The sequence below is a fragment of the Neopelma chrysocephalum genome, unplaced genomic scaffold, assembly GCF_003984885.1.
Source record: "Neopelma chrysocephalum unplaced genomic scaffold, ASM398488v2 Primary Assembly neopelma1_44, whole genome shotgun sequence".
NCBI lineage: Eukaryota > Metazoa > Chordata > Aves > Passeriformes > Pipridae > Neopelma > Neopelma chrysocephalum.
This window is the reverse complement of record NW_020897703.1, coordinates 17,813,163-17,830,578: the sequence shown is the minus strand read 5'-3', so window position 1 is coordinate 17,830,578 and position 17,416 is coordinate 17,813,163. Positions and strand designations below refer to the sequence as shown.

At 38.1% G+C, this 17,416-nt stretch overlaps 1 protein-coding gene across 1 annotated transcript in view; it reads left to right on the top strand.

Moving 5' to 3' along the window:
- Positions 1–247: 247 nt before the first annotated feature.
- The window catches only part of PSMD14 (proteasome 26S subunit, non-ATPase 14), a 47,064-nt gene continuing 29,895 nt past the window's right edge, over positions 248–17,416 (top strand). Inside the window, exons 1-4 of the mRNA XM_027678759.1 lie at positions 248–361; positions 4,206–4,256; positions 5,844–5,931; positions 8,824–8,875. Coding sequence (XP_027534560.1) covers positions 8,828–8,875 — 48 coding nt within the window. The 5' untranslated portion in view covers positions 248–361; positions 4,206–4,256; positions 5,844–5,931; positions 8,824–8,827. The remainder of the gene's footprint in view (positions 362–4,205; positions 4,257–5,843; positions 5,932–8,823; positions 8,876–17,416) is intronic.

The window sequence follows — 17,416 nt, the reverse complement described above, 5'->3', positions numbered from 1 at the left end:
ATCCTCCTATTTTCTGTAACACTGTTTTTGAGAGAGTACATGCACTGTTCCCATCCTTTTATTGATTCGATGACACATTCGTTAGTTCTTCTGCTACTCTGATGTCTCGTTGTTTGAGCACTGGTGACATTCGGCTGCAGCGTGACCCTGAACTGTGGACGAAGTGACCCCACAGCATTCTAAGCACAGCAGTTTTGGGCGCTTCGGTTCAGCCTGCGCCTCTCAGAGGCCTCCGCTCTCGGAAGCTCCTCCCCGCGGGCCGCGGGGCCGGAAGCCGCCGCCGGGTGCCCTGTGAACCGGGAAGGGCTCGGTTTGAATGAGATCCGGCTGATTCACCGCGGCCCGGGCGGCTCCGGCCCAGGTGAGGGCCCGGCCTGCCGGGGCGGCGGCCCCCGCTCTGCGGTGTTCGGGGAGCCCGCGGCCCAGGGGGGGTGGCTTGGGCGCCGGGCGGGGACGCGGGCTGTGCCGAGGGAGCGAGACGGGGCGGGTCTGGCGAGCGGCACCGGCTCGGGGGGGTTCGGCGGGGCCCGCTCGTGTTGGTGCGGGCTGCGCCCCGGGGAGGTCCGGGCGCTTCGGGGCAGCAGCGGCCCCAGGGCGGCTGCGAACGGGAGGGGGAAGGCGGCGGGAGGGGCCGGGGAGCGGCGCGGAGGGGCCCCGCCGCTGGACTCGGCCGGGCCTCGGCGCCGCACGGGCCCCGCGGCCGGGCCGCCTCCGCCCCGGCCCGTCGTGGTTCGGCAGCGCCGAGAGCGGGGTTGGTGTGCGCTCTGGGCCCCGTCACAGACACCTCACGGGCGGCAACGCTGCTGCTCCCGGAGCGAAGCAGTGCCGCGATCCCCGGCAGTGTTGCAGCTGGAGCCGGAGAGGGAGGGGAAGTTAGGGCAGAGCACTGGCTGGGATACGCGAAGGAGAAAGAAGCAGAATTAAGTAGAGAAGGAGCGATAAACAAAATTTAACAGCGCTGTTTCTAGTATGCAGCCGACTTAAGTATCGGATTTGGAACAACTTTATGTAATATAATTGGATACTTGTAAACAGTTGGGCAATTTTGGGTATATGCTGGTGTCATCTCTTACAGTTGCACTTGTTTTAGGTATGCTGTGGAAAAACAGAAAACCACAAGGCTTGAGATTTACTTTTTAAAGAGAAGTTTTATGTAAATGTATTTGAAAGCTGTATATAACTGAAATGGCACTAGGTAAGCTGAAAAGTCTGACAGGTTTGTATTCATCTTAAAGCTTTCAACCTGTGAGTCTGAGGTGTACTATCTGCCTCTGTTAGTGACCTTAATGAAACAGGGAAAAATATCTGTGTTTGTGAAGAAATTCAGAAACTGGCTTGCATATGAATTGCTTCTGAATCACTTTGTGTGACTTTGAGCAACTGAGTTTAGCCTGTAGCTTAATGGAAAATCACCTGTTAAAACATGCCATGTCAGTGATATTCATTTGATATCTATGGTTTAGAAAATTATAAACTAGGGAATGCTTTAAAATTAGCATTAAATAACACCAACGTATAAATTAGTTTGTAAGCTTTCTTGGAAGTGATTCACTCCTGACAAGCATTATGGAGTATATACTAAAACTGTCTTGTAACATTGTGCTGGTTTAAAAGTTAACCAGCAAGGGAAAATGAACTCAATTCAAAAGAGAGATTTATAAGTCAGAATAACAATTTATTAAAATAATGCAATAAGTACAATTATACAGACAGACAATTGGTTTTAACCCACAAAACCCAAAAGTACAACCCAGCACCCTGGGGTATGAACAAAAGTGGTGTACCTTGGCCCACCCCCAAGTCCAAAGCAAAGGGAGAGGGGAAAAAAACCTGCTGGTGGGAGAGCTGCTGCAGTCTGGTCAGAAGTGGTGATTGCAGTCCAGTCGAGGGTGGTGGTCTCAGCCTGATTGGGAGCAGCGGTGGTCTGCTGTCTTCCTCTGGGTCCCACGAGAGAGAGCCCCAAGGCTCTGAAACTCCCAGTTATATACTCTCCAGTTCAGGCGGGAGTGCTCAGTCCCTCCCTCAGAGTAGGGAATTCCATAAAAGGGCATGTGGATGTTCAGTCCCTCTTATCAGAGCGGGGAATTCCATATAAGGATATTAGAGCGGGGAATTCCATAAAAGGGTACAGGAACATCTTCTCACCTTGCAGGCCTCTACTGACAGCAGTTTTTGGGAAATGGCATGGAGGCTATAGAATACACAGTTTTGGGTTACACCCATCCAGGGATGAATTGGTCCCAGCCGTTCTAACCAGGACAAACATCTAGGATGATGGAAGAGAATGATTTAGGAAAGGACAGGTATTGAGAATACCTTGAATAATAGAGAACTGGTATGATGAGTATTTGTTGGAGTTGGTGATGGGATGGTTCCACAATAGTTGTGTGTTTACTTGCCTTTCTGCAGATTTCAGAGAAGTCTATTATTTTATATGTAGCATAAAATTAAAATTAATTTTGTGGGTTTCTGTGGTGATGCAACTTGTTAATGAATCTTTGCTTACCTGTAAGTTTGGTATGAATATACTTTAGTAGCTTTAGAGTAGTTTGTTTCAGTCTGTGTTACTTCAGTCACTCCAGCTCAGCAATGAACGTAGTAGAATTACGTTTGCTGTACTTCTAGAAGTCAGAAAGCAGAGTCCAGAACCTGCAGACCTTCCAGTCCAGTTCGTGTCTATTGAGATTCAGGTCTATGTGATCTTGAAATAGGATCTGGATTTATAGAACTGAGCACGTTATAGAAGCAAAATAATTGTGTTATTCTGGACTTGCACTGCTGAGACTACACTCATTCATGAAATTAATCTTTAGCTTTAATGAACAGGTGACTGACAGTTGGTGGTAACATCAATATTGTTTTTTCTCTTTTCATACAAAATGTATAGGAAGGTAGACTAGCCCCACCCCCTCTCTACCTTTTCATGTGTGAAGTATCTGTTCTGGTTTGATGACTTTACCTGTTCTTTTCTTGGTGAAATGATGTTTTTCTGCAGTATGTAATTTCTCAACTGATTTGCTCTTGTAGCTGTTTATCATCCCTAGTGAAGTTGAAATGGTTACAGTTGCAGCAAAAACCTTAAACCACTTTTTTAGTTGCTGTTAATAAAATTGTTGATCATCTGCTATGTATAACTTCTCAACAGGAGACCTGGAAGTGCTTGTACAAAGATTATTATGTAGTCTCAGGTGTAGAAACTGAGTTTTCGAAGATGAAATGATTTGCATCAAGTCCCTCAGTGTACAAATTGTGAAGTAAATTGCTGTCACCTGAGTCAAGCCTGATACTCTCTCCACTAATACGGCAGTTAGTAGGCAGTGTTTTCTTTTCTGTGTATGTTGAAGCTGATTTTGATATTTGTTTTTTTACTAACTCAAGAGTTGCCAACCCAGGAGAACCATCTTTCATTGAGGGATTGCATCATGGAGTGTTAATGCTAGATAAAAATAGTGCACTGTAGTGTGAAACTCATGTGTCTCATGCAAAGAGATACAGTAATTTAAGATCGTGTTTCAAGTTGATTTCAAAATACATGCTGAAACATGCCAAGTATAAACACAGTAGCTCTTGGTTTATACCTACATGTGTATATACATTTGTGCATAATCCTTTTATATAACTTCATCCCTATGTTACCTAAGGAAAAATGTTTTCATTATTAAAAGTCACCATTTAAGTACCTTGAAAGTACCAATGAACAACTGACTGATGAACCAGAGTTCTCCAAATGGGCAGCTCTTTCCAATTATTAGTTACCTAGCAGTAGTATTATGAGCAAATATTAGGCATGGGTTTTAAAATTTCTGTTTTCAGGTCAGTTTTGAGATGCTCTGTGTATACGTTCACTGCATTATTAATATCCACAGACTTTTCCCTTTTGAGGCCAGGACAGTTAAAAGAAAACTACAACAATGGAAGCATGGATTTTTTAAATACTATCCTATGACCAAGATTTTTTAGTGAAGGTGTTTCAATCATAGACATTCATAAGCAGAGAAGCTACTTAACTCATTTTTTAAAGCCACTAGTTAACATAATTATCTCAGCGATGAGTGTATGTCATCCAAATCCTGGTTGCACCAAAATGCAAGTTTGTTATGATTGTAACTGTCCTTTTGCATTTTCCTGATATGGAACTATTTGATACATTTACTCACTTCCTTAAAGCCTTGCTTTAAACAGAGACTGTTAACTCTTCCTTGCAGATTGAAGGAAACCTTATCAAAATACCTTTGCTGACTTTGGAAGGAAAGGAGGTGAGATTTACTGTATACTGTTTATTTACTTTTCTGTCTTTTATTTATATGTGTGTGTATGTGTGTGCAAATGTAGGGAAAAAAAACAATAGGTAAGTTGCATAATCAAAACTAGCTTTTTGCACTTTTTAGCAGAGGGAGGAAAAATTCTCAGCTATAGGTGACCATGCTGTGTGCTTCTCTGGGGAACAGACCAAGCTCACAGAGATCTATTTCTTTAATACCCTTGTAGTAAGTGGGGAAGGGAAAGCAAGTCGCCTGGGTGGTCAACGTGTTAAAAGTGAAGCCCAATTGAAGAACTGGATCCGGTTCTGTTGTAGCCTGTGCTGTTGGCTGTTGTGGTCCCGGCTCATGTGATCTCTCCTTCTGCAAAGGATCATTTCCTTCTGCAAAGCTGTCAGAAGTATAGTAACTTTTCATTTGAATTGTTAGTGGAATTCCACCCCAACCTGTCAGCACTGAGAAACTCTGATTTGTTCTTTCTCCTCTAACTTTCCAGGAAGATGAACACATCTTTCTTTGCTCTTGTACTACTTTGAGATAAGGTTCAGAAGACTCTCTGTTAAATTACCTCAATTACTAATAAACAAAGCAAAACAGAAAACTCCACCCAAACAAAAACCTGAAAACCAACCCCCAAACCCACATATTCTTTGGGCAGCTTTAGCTTAAAGAATGATTTGACATAAATGTCTTCTGGAGTCTGGATTAGTGTTAGAAGCAATCAGCTCTTCCAAGACCTCTTTTTCTGTTACGCCAAGACAACTCTTTCTGGGATGCGGTGTGAATCGTCTCAGAGAAGTGAACAGGGTTAAAACCAACGTTTTTGTTAGCCTATCAGTTTTCTGCAAGGCTGCACAAATGGCTGTCCTGGCAGTACTGAGAAAGCAGCATCAAGTTGGTAAGCAGCAGCAGCTTCCCCACTGCTCCTTATGTTAACATTGACATTGAAAAAAATGTCTATCAAATCATGGCCACAGATCATTTCACAGATCTGTTTTAAAACACTGCTCTACAAATGATTGAGTGGATGCAATTAGTGGGCAGTGTTCTCTGAGAGGAGGATAACATGAATTTTAATTCCTAAATTGAATGTGAAGCAGTCTTTCTCAACCTGAATTCAGGCAAACCTAAAGGACTCTGACTTTTCCAGTCACACGAACTGCTCCTGCAGAAATAAACAAAACTACCTGTACCTGCAGACTGCTCTTAACCTTGGCGCTATGGTCATCTTAGCTAGACAAGGTCTTCTAAATAGTAAAAAAGGACCATGGTTTCACTTTCTAACAACATTTTAAACAATCAGTTAGCTTTAAATTGCTTAAATGGATTATTACAATACTCTTACATGTCATTTTGAGAATCTTGTAACTTACTTTCAGTGTTGTACTTGAGCAAGATGTGACATATACCGCTTAAAGGGATTATATGGTAAAAGGAAAAAGAAAACCCAGCAAACATTCTTTAGGCTATTCTTCAATGATGCTTTGTCCTTTTGGGGGTCATCCATGTAACATTTCTTTTTACATGGGCTAGTGTTTCTGAATGTTACCGGTTTTCTCCCCTTCTTTCTATTTCCTTGTGTAGGAAAGAGACTTACTGGTATCATTTTTACAGTCAAAAAGTGGGAGCTGCTGCCACATTTGATCTGTGATCACCTCCTGCTAAGCACCAGGTTAGAAATGCATATTTGCTTTATTTGTAAAGGCTAAAGTTATCTTAATTAAGGTCTAAAAATTTTGCCTAAACTGTTGTAAGGTTTACAAAAACATTGTTTCATAAATGGAATTTATGGCTGAAATAATATTTAGATACAGTGGATTGACAAAAATTAAAAGCAGTTTTGATTTGGTTCGCTAACCTAAATTCTTCAGATGTTTATACAGAGTAAACAAATATGTTTAGGTCCAAATATGCTATAACCTACTAAAACATATTCAGTTACAAATAGGCAAGTAAAGTAGTGGTTGCCACAACTCTAACCAGAGTCAACTCATGGAGCTAGTGAAACAATTTGCAGTGCATCTAGAACTGTTTTTTGGAGACTTTGTGTTTGTGCCGCTGTCTTAAAAATCTAAATATCTCTGTTCAGTGATTAGTCGGTGATAGTTAGGTGGGAAATGTTGCATCTCTCCAATTGTATAAGGCAATGAGATTTTTTGGTAAGGTTTTGCTGATAAATAATCAGCTTGTTTAACGCATTATTCTAATCCAGCTTTAATATGGCAAAATATGCTTCTATAAATGATGTACTATTCTGTTGAGTTAGAAACTGGAATAAACTGTGTAAATAAAATATTAACTAGTTAGTACTAACTATTGCTTTTCACTTGCATTAAAAGATTTGTTATTCAATATTATTTCTTGAATGTACATAGGTAATACACCTCATCAGTTTTTGGAAGTTGTGTAGTTGTAGGAACGCCCAGTTTTATGGTTATCAGTTGTAGAGACCAAGAGTTACTTAAAATAAGTGTACAACCATGATGGATTAAAATAATAATTTTAGTAGTTTAAATTTACTTCTCAGTTACTCTTCAGCCCTCATTAGTGTCACAGAAGATGAATCATTGTGTGTTTCAATGGAGGAGTATCTACCACACGGGGTAAAATGAAATGTAGTTGGCGTTAATTTATGGTAACATTGTGACTGTTTCATTGAAGCCATTTAACATATGCTTACATAATAGCTTTAAACAGCAATTTAACCTTTCCCAGGAAATCCTACAACTTGATTTGGAATTTATTGTAGTTCAGGATAGAAAAGTATATGCACTGTGTGCAGCTTTTGCCTCTAATAAAGAAGCTTGGTTTCAATGACTGTGAAAAAGAGAAGGATAACCATTGACCCTTTAATAAACTCCTTTTTAATTCATACAGTTCCAATGGAGCTTTAAGAAAGCACTTACTGTTAGTTGAGGCTGCAGTTGTTAGGTTCACATGTACCTACAAAATTAAGAGAGTGAATCAAATTAAACTAATAGCTTGGTAATGCATTAGACTGGGAAAGTGAAATTAGCAAATAAAGCAAGTATTATTGATCCATGTATCTTTGATATTGTTATGATATTATTAAAGTAAGAATTAAAATGCTGCTTCTTTGTGTGCTTAGAAGCTTAAATTATTTGTTTTAAACTTATACTGAAATAAAGCCTATTAGTTTTTAGCCAGTAAAAATATTAGCAAATTTCAGAAGAAATGAGATTATATTCACCTTCAACATGAAGACTTTTATTTTTAATATACAAAGCAAATTTATTTTTCAAGTTCTTTTGCATAATTACTTTTTAAAAGAAGGCTGTTGAATTAGTATTGCTAATGTAGTCTGAAATCATGTATATAATCCTCTTATTTGTAATGTAACATCCATTTGGAGGATGAATGTATTTCAGAAATCATACTTCCTTTTATCACCTAAACAGGCTTTGTTGTGTTGTATTAAATCTTGTCCAATTAAGATCATAGTTTCTGATGCTTTACTTTGTATCTTCTATTTCACAAATAAAATAAACCAGTAACATTTTCTAATTTCCGTACGTCTTGGAAATGGCTTGATTTGCTGAAGACAGCTGTTTAAAAAGTAATATTTGGGGTTTGGGGTTTTTTTTATCTCTGAGTTTTGTTGTATAAAGCTAGGAAGTTGAAAAAGACAAAAAAGCAGGATAAAGCTCTGTGAAAACTGGGACAGAACCTGTGGATACTTAGGTATCCACAATGAAATGGTTGTTGTCGTTTCAACAATAGAAAGTGAAAAAACTGCAGAGAAAGAAACATCACTGTAATATTTTTAGCTGAGGGACCTTAACAGCTCTTATTCCTGGAGATCACTCCTTTGAAAGTTGCAAGACACAAAAACTGCGTTTTCTTTTTTTAAGTAACAAGTTGCATTGATTGGAATAATCTTGTGCTAAAGCAATGGCACATGCAACACTGGAAATGTATTAAGTGACTGTACTGTCACTAGTCTTCTAACTATATACACATTAAATGTTTACTTTACAGTATTTCTTTTAGTATAATGAGTTCATTAAAAAAAGCTTTTGATGCTAATTCAGAGATCCATAATCTGCTTAGTGTCTTTCACATGTAGTTTTGATGATAACTGACAAGCTGTAAGTTAATTAGCACAGAACTTACTAATGAGGATGCTAAAATCCTTACTTTAACATTTTTATTCATGATTTTTGAACAAATTGAAGTAAATTTGTTTTAGGAAATTTTAGAATAAAGTTCTAGGAACTTTTTGGCTGTAGGTGCTGATCATAAGCAACAAAAATCCCCCAATTAATTGAATGATAGGAAAGTTTTCAGAAGTTTGACAAGAGTGCTCATCCTTAGAACTGGGGATAACCCAAAACCAAAGCAATAAAACAAAGTCTGTTAATTAGCATGGAAGACAGCTTCTTGAATTAATATGTGGTGTTAATTAACAGGAAGTCTGATGTTGTGTTGTAATTACCACCAATATTTTTGACATACTCAGTGACTGAAGGTGAATTATATAGATAGCAATTTAGTAAACATTTCAGAGCTTGGGAACATTTTTCCTTTGTTTCTGTTTTTCTAGAAATATGGATAGACTTCTGCGACTGGGAGGAGGTATGCCTGGACTCGGACAGGTGAGTATAGAGCTTGTCAATCTTTAATATTAATCAATTCTGGAATATTTCTTTTCTTATATTTAAAAGCAGCATCAAAAAAAAGACAGAGTTCATAGTAATGATCTTTGACTCTAGGAATTGTTTATGTATATGCAAATCATTGTTATAGCCTGACATTTTTTTTTTTGTCAGTATGAATTCTTGTTTTGGCACTGAGTTTACATAACATTTATAAGCCTTTCATTTGGTGTCTGAACATTTTAAAGTTTGAATTGAAAAGCATTGGAAACACATAAAATTTTAAAAAAATCAATTTGCAATAATACAGAATTTCAGAACATGAAGAGTGTTCTAAATGGCGGAACGTATCCACTGCTCCTTCCTAAATGATATATTTCAGTCCTTGGATCACTTTGTGATGGGGCCTTATAAGATACTGAAGTATACGTAAATTTCAAGAGGTAATTTGAGCTGAATTTATCACTTGTAGATACTTGTAGGCACCTGTATGTGTGTTTTATTGTGTCTTCTCCTGTTGACTGTTGTCCTCACTGCTGTAACATTACTCACAGTAAAAAGGCTTCCCTGCCAGCTGTCCTGTTTTAGTGAGAGACCTATTCACATTATATGGCTTCTCCTGCCACTACAGCAAGTCCTAGTGCTTTTTGCCTTGGTCAAGTGGCATGGCCAGCAGTCTTCAAAAATAAAACCAAGCTCATCTTATTCCATTGTGCTGATCACTGTGGATACAGGGGAAAAAATAATTAGGAACTTCTTTGTTTGAGGTTTGTAGGAAGAGTTATTTCCCTAAGGAACGGGCTCCAGTGTTATTTTCTTTGAGGTCTTGGCTGGCTGCAGTAGCTGGCCTTTCTCTGCCTTCCTCATCTGCCTCCAGGGCTCTGTTTTAAATCAAGATTCAGACTCTTGTTCTTCTGGAGAAATCAGTTCTGTGTGTCTTGGACTTCAGGATGTGTGTGCCAGGTTGCTTCTGGAATGCCTGAAATTGCTAAACCCGGAGCTTCTTTGTGTGTAGTGCCTTTGTGTCCAGTATAACTACAAAGAGGGTTTAATACTGAAGCATTTGGTGAAATATTCTAGACTGATTTACAAACTCTAGGTGTTTTGCCAAATAAACTGTAACTTTTGGTGCATAATTTTTTTTCCTTTTTATAGCTAAAATTCTATTCACGCTCTCTTAGTGAATCTTCAAGTCGCTCACAGTTATTTCTAGTTTAATTTTCTTGAACAGTTATTTCTCTTGTTCCTCTGAGCTGCCAGCCTGCTTCATGACTCTTCATTTTTTTAACATCTGTGCAGTCTAATCTCTCAAGCTTTCACTTCTTAGTCCTCTCTGAACTTGACGCATATTAAAGCTGTTTTTCAAATTTACAGTTAACTCTCTGCTGTTTTCTGAATTTTTCATCTTTTACTTAAAGCTTGCTAGAAAATTGTGGCAGACAATAGAATATAACATCCAGAAGAAGCTCTGAACTCCTCTGGTAGCTTTGGCCTGCAAAGCTGCTCTGTGTTTGTTTAAATATGGAATTGTTTCTTAAATGAGTTGATGAGTATGTGTTGGATTAAAAAAAAGGCAGAAAACTGAATTGCTCTTTATACAAGTTGCTACTTGCACTGGATGTCTTGACTACTTTTATAGTCTTTTGGTTTATTGAATCAGCAGGAAAGCTTTTTAAAAAAATTATTTTTATGTCCTTAAAGTACTGTGTTTCAGTGGACCTTCAAAGGTCACTTCTGTTCTGAGTATCAATTGATTAGTAATTGAGATTTAGTCCATAGGGAATCAGCTGTCTTTGAGTTAGAAGAGAGAAGGCGGATACTTCTTGAATAAACTTTGTAGTGCTAGAAAGTAAACAGTTATTACTATTTGTTTTCACTAAAGTGTTTTAAACAACTGTACAAAGCTTTTTGTTTTTCTTATTGCTGTGTCACAGTTGTTCTGAGCTCTTGCTTTAAAGGTCGAACATAGTAAAAACATCTGAGTGAGTCATTCTTGCTGGCATAAGAATCATCTGTGTGTATAGTCTGGTAGAAAAAGAGGCATTTTCAAAGTAGTTTTATCACATAATTTGGGCATTACTTTTTGCTTGTAGCTAGGGGTCTGCTTAGCAAGAGGACTGCATCACATAAGGTCTGCTGTCAGTCCGTTTGATTTCTCTGTAACTGATGTTAAAGTAACAGCAGTTGCTTGGTCAGCACAGTTCTTTCTTGGTCTCTGCCAAGGTAGTCTTTCTCATTGACTTGCTTTAGCAGTAGTTTCTCGGCTCTTTCCCCTTGGTAAAAGTACCTCTTCTGATTATTATCTTGTTTAGGGTTTTTTTGTTTTTTTTCTTCATTTCCAAACTCAAATATACTGTCCCAAATGCTCTTTGAATTAATGTTTTTGCAATATTCTATTTAAGTTTTTTGGTGTACTGTATTCTACTTTAGAACTACTTTCACTGCACTTGTGTTTCTCTTATCTTACTATTTGCTCCTTCAGGATGCTACTGAGTCACTGATTGGCCTTCACTTGTCCAGAGGTGGTCAGTTCTAAATTGCATCTGCCCTAAGCCTGTCGTCATATGGCTAATAAACAAATCTTTAAGGAAGTAATCTTCGAGTGATATTTCAACAATAAGCTTTCCCTCCAGTGGCTTGTGGCTTAGAAATCTTGAGCCATTTCTTCTCTTTTAGTCATAGATGGACAAAGGACTGTCTTTGTGGGGCAGCAGGTGGACAAGAGAGGAAAGGGGAAGAGAACCTTATAGTTTTTGGCATTACATAAGCCATTCATAGTGTTTTCTGACAGTGCACTTGGTCATTGACTATGTGTTCTTTTTATGGGAAGGTATTTAGTTTTGAACTTGATGCCAAAAATATGATTTCTTTGGAACACTTTCTCATGCAGAAATTGTTTGTCTTACATGACTGGTGTTGTACACCTGGGAAATAACCTCTTATTGTCTTGAATTTCTGCTCTTGTGGTAAACGCATAAGATGAACCAATCATGGAAGCTTTTTCAAAAAGATGTAGGGGAACTGTAAAAGTGTTGTGATGTCCCAAAGAAAATGCTTATTACTTCAACTTCCCTCCCTGTAGTTAATGGAAATTAAGATTTTGGCAATGCCCTTGTTTTTCTTTGCTTGTATGGTCGTCTCTCTTTCTTCTCCTTCCCCTTATCACGTTGGGGGTTTTTCCAGTTATCTTCTTTTCCTGATTCATTTCCATCTCTCCCTGTTCATCCCTCTGGAATATTGCCTACCACAGAATTTCACCAGTGATTTAGTGCTTTACTTTGCATTGTACATTTGCTGCAGACAAATTAACAGGCTTTGTGGGGTACGTAAAAGCATTCTACTTATGTAGCAGGCAGGAGTTTGGAGCAACACTCCTCTTCATTTTGTATGCTGAACTATTGTTTGCTAGTGAAATCAGTTCCACATATGCCTCTATTAGGCAATCCTACTGAGTATTGTTAAAGGGTGTGAGCAAATTAAGTGCATTTTTAGCCGAGCTTTCTCTCCCCAACATTTTCAGAACAATAGTCCAAGCAATACAAGTTCTTGTCCATGCTAGCACATATTGAATCCAGATGTGATAGGAAGCAGCAAAACAATGACACTTCTTAAAAATGCTGTTGAAGTAATTTTTCATTACTTGATGGATTTTTGAAAATATTCATTTACACTGCTCTCTTCATGCAGACAACTGTTCTAGTACAATAAATGAAAAATAAAACTCGTTCTGTATTTTTGAATTAACATATTTGATGACAGAGGGGAAGGGAAAAAGTCCAAATGGGAAGGGAGGGGGAGACAGAGAACTGACCTGTGTCTTTTAAGGAGTGTTTACACCTTGACTTGGAATATAAAAAATAGAAGTGCAGATAGCTATTTTATTTGAATCATGGACTTGCCAATTAGCCATCAAGTGCTTCCATCTGTGAAATAGTTGATCAGATGGGTTAGCTGGGATGTTTCCAGATTAGGGCATTGTAAATGGCACTTAAAAACTGTCACTTTGATTATGAGGTTTCAAGCATTGCACTGTTTGATGCTGTGGAACCTTTTTCCCCTTGTATGATCATGAGTTTTTTAGAACATGCTTATCCTATTTAGTAAATCTGTGGCACCATAGGAACTTGGGAGACCTGCTGCTAATCTAAAGTTCTGTTTCAACTGCTAATCTAGGCAGGATGGTTATTAGAGAAGAACACAGTGCACTCTTCTGCGGGACTTCTGCATAGGAGTTGGTGCTCTGGCAGGCAGAGAAGGGTCAGGTTCAGTGTAGATCATTCCCAATTAAGAATTACATGCAAGTTTCCTTGGATTACTTCATTAAACTGATGTGTCTCTTGAAGTACATGACTTGTTCTTGCATCGTACATCTTCCGTATGTAAACAAAAAACCCACCAACAATAAAAAAAACTCAAACCCAAAACAAACCCAGACACCTCCATCCCTCCTCTCCAGAAAAACCCCACACCAAAAACTCAACCAGGAAAAAAAGCATACATCTTATTGAAGATTGTTTTGGTTTATTGATTCTTGAAACAGGTTGTATGTTAATTTGAAGGATGCAAATGTGTTGTTTTTAATGAAGTGCTTTTTTCCTTGAAAAACTGTAGAGTGTTCTTGTATCTCCGTATCTCTTGCACCTCTACCACTTTCTCCTTTCTGTGTCTCTTGGGTGTATAAGCTTTGTGTGGTTTGAATTGTAGTGATGCACTATTGTCTGCTTCTCACATGTATTTGACGCTTCAGATATGCCTTTTGACAATACTCTGCCAGAGTAATAAATCTGAATTAGAGCTCTTAAAATTGTGCATCGTTTCTGTGCCATTGCTTCTGAGACATTTTCCAGCAAAGTTCTCAAGTACAAAGGATGTTACTATTTCTGGAATTCCAATGTAACTGGCGTACAATTTGGGCAGTTTATTCCAGTTCTACTTTTTTTCCCTGGAAGCTATCAACCCATTTAAAGAATAAAAAAAAATGTTCTCAGTGACTAACATTTTTCATCCATTAAAAATATCTGACATCAACTTCCATAAGAAGTTAAGAAGACTTAATCGATTGCCTACCTTATCTTCTGTAGAAAGTCTTAGCATCAGTTTATATATCCAAAATATATGATTTTAAGGAGATAATAAGCACCTTAGGTATAGTAAATATGCTGTTTTTCTTCCATATTCTGCGATGAGTATTTTACTGCATTGATTAGTGTTTTAGTGAAGGGCTGTGCAGTGAAAGCTTCATAGGAAATTTAGGGTAGAGGTGTGGCCTGGGTCTGCTTACACTGGAGGCAATAACTCCATGGGTCGAGTTAGGCTTATTTGAAAGTTGTTGGGGACTGCTAAAGGCAGAGTATATTTTGCCTACCTTTGAGCAGAGTTGATTCATTGTAACGTGATCTATATCCTAAAGGGCTCATGGGAGAGGGAGATAGAAATATGATAGAATTGATTTAGGAGCAGTCATATCATTGTACTTAAACTCTGTGTGTATTTTGTGTTATAAAGGCTGTCTTCCAGTAAGATGGCTGCACTACATTCACACCTCACATTTTAATCACAAACAAACATAAAACTAAAAAAGCTAGTGGGTTGTGTCTGAGCATTATCAGTTTCCTCTGATCTACTGTTTTATTCTAGAGACCATTTTTAGCTGCCTCCTCTTGGCCTCAGATCTTAAACTTCCATATTTCTAATAATTAGGCAATTAGCTTCTCTCTCCTCGATTTAATTGCCAGTGTAGTTCAACTGACTTTCCCCAGAAGAGGCAAAGGAGCTTGGACAAGGAAATGAGTGTAGCCATAATGAGAAAGAACATGAGGAAAAAAAGACTAAACAAGAAGAGACATCCTTGTGCCTTTTGCATTACACCTATTCACTTGTAATATTCCTTTTTGTAAGCTGCCTTACAGTGATTGATTTAATTTCTTTCTCTTAGAAGTTGTATCTTCTTTCTGAAATCCCATGCTAAGTTGCAATACTACTATCCAGCACCTTTGAACAAGGGCTTCTGTTTGCTTCCTACCGTGTAGGAGTCATCTTTAGGCTTTTCCTGGAAGTTTGAAGCGTTCTTGTGTTAATAGTGGTGTGGTTCTGGGCAGGGTTGGTTGGTTGTTTTTCAAGTGCTGCAACCAACCTTCCTACATATTGCTACTGAATCTCCAGCTCACCTGCTCATATCCACAGGACTAGCTCTTCACAACAGAGAACCTGTAGGCATATAGAACCCAGTGCATTTTTCTACATATTGAGTAAACTGCTTGCTGCTCAAAGTGTACTTTAGGGTGATCTCAGGTAACACCTGCTGATGGATACTTGCCTTCTTGGCAGAACTGTGTCTAGAATAAGGTAATTAAAAATCTGCATTAGAGACTTCTGGAGGCAGACAAAAATCTACAAATGCTGACTCGTCACGTGCATTGAGGCTCTTGGTTCTAAATCCCACTATCTTCTGTTATGCTGATAGGAATAGATAACAGGTTAGTCCTGGTTTTATTCTGGAGTGAAACTGAGCTCTGGATTTTCATTTTATTTCCAGTAGATTGAGGTCATGAAAAATAGTAGGTCTTTTCAAAAGGATGTACAGTGTTACTGAGGATTTTTTGTGTCCCTGATCTTATGGCTTTTTGCTAATCATAATGTTGTCATACAATCATAGAATGGTTTGGGTTGGAGGGGACCTTTAAAGGTCATCTAGTCCAAATTGTGCTTGTGCTTGATAATAAGGGATATTAACTGCAGTGATGCAGCATACCTTCCCTTGCTGTGATATGTGTCTCAATGAATTTGTAGCTTATATGGGGTAAAGACAGAGGAAAGATTACACTTAAGTGGCCATTTCTTGCACCAGTTGTGTTGGGAAAATTGCAGAAAGTCTGACTACTGCAAATTGCATCAAGGTGATATATGTAAATAGTTTTATATCATATATTGGGTAATAAATATTTATTTCTGATAAAAATTAGACTAAATAGAATGTCTGTAAAGTACGTTGTAGTAAAATTAAACTTAACGGACCTCAAAATAACTTCAATTAGCATCATTTGATGCCAAATCTGGTAAATATTTTTTTCTTAGTAAGTTTTAAGCCTCTGTCTTTGACAATATTTTCAAAAGGTAGTGTTGGAAAACAGAAGTACTTGCTTTTTTGTGGAAGACCTTTTAAAATTTTGACAATTTTGGGCAATTAGATGAGTGAAACGTTACATTCTATGAGCATGTGGGAAATCCTGCATGTGCCCACACTGGCGACTTACTATACCTCTTCCATTAAACTGTTAGTAGTGCAGTAGAGACTACTAATAGATGGATAGGATAGAAACATAAGCTAAACTTTGATGTCTTCCTTCTGTTAAGTGAAATTCTGGCCAGGTTCTCCTAGTGTCCCAGTAAACTGGAAACTATTTATGTTTGAAGTTCTGCTTAATTAAAAGCAATCAAATAATAAAAACAAACAAAAACACCACAAAAAACTCCAACAACAACAACAAAAAAAACCCCCCACAGCCAAAAAACAAACCAAAAACCACCACACACACACACACAAAAGAAAACTGCAAAACCCCACAGAAGCTAAAACCGCAAACAAGCAGAAAAGCAAAGCAGTAACGTCTTGGCTTTGCACCAAAGAGGTGTTGGCAAACTTATGATCCCAACCCGTTAAACCAACTGCTCAAAGCTATACAAAGTTCTGTGTTCTGTAATTTTGGTTTTTGAAGATACAGGGAAATTGGAAATGTTACATATTTCAAGTCCATCTATATTGCTGTTTATGGAGTTCTGTTGTAAATGTGAACCTGGATAAACTTTTTTTAGGAGACAGAAATTTGTAAAACATACTGAGGCAGTTTTTATCTGGCCTGTTAAGGTGGAGGTTTTTTTCAGAGGTTTTCAATTTAAAGTAGCAGTTGATGCCACAATACTTCCTAGTATCCCTACTCCATTTTGGAGTCTATGAGACTAAACATGTTACTACAATTTTTATTTCATCTGACATGGTGTAAGAAGACAATGTGATCCTTTGAGAAATCTAGGCTGTTTGTTGAGGCTTATGGTATTTTGTGGTCTGTTATGTATGCTTGATTATAATTGGTATAAAAATGGATCTAAACATACAAACTGTTTAGGCATAATGCTAGTTTCAAAGTTGAATCCTGTTGATGTGGATCTAACTTCAAAATTGTGTGTGTACTAGCTTGAAAATAGCAATAAAATTTCAAATTACTACCAATTAGTGTGTGATTCACAGTGCAAAATAATGTATTTTTCTTTTTTTTTATGAACTCTCATTTTAAAATTTTTTTATGACCTCAGTAATTTTCTCTGTCATGACTGATCATGTTAACTTCATGTACTGCAGAAAATGCAATACGTGGCTTCTGGTGCTTGTCATGGCAAAGTTGCTAGAACCATTGAGATCCAGGAGTATGGTTTACTCCCTTTGCCGCTTCTACTGATGGAACATGAGTTGGTAATTTCTAGAAGTGTATTGTCTCAGTACAGGAAAAAATTATTCCACAATCCAAATTCTGTTTAGATTTTTAG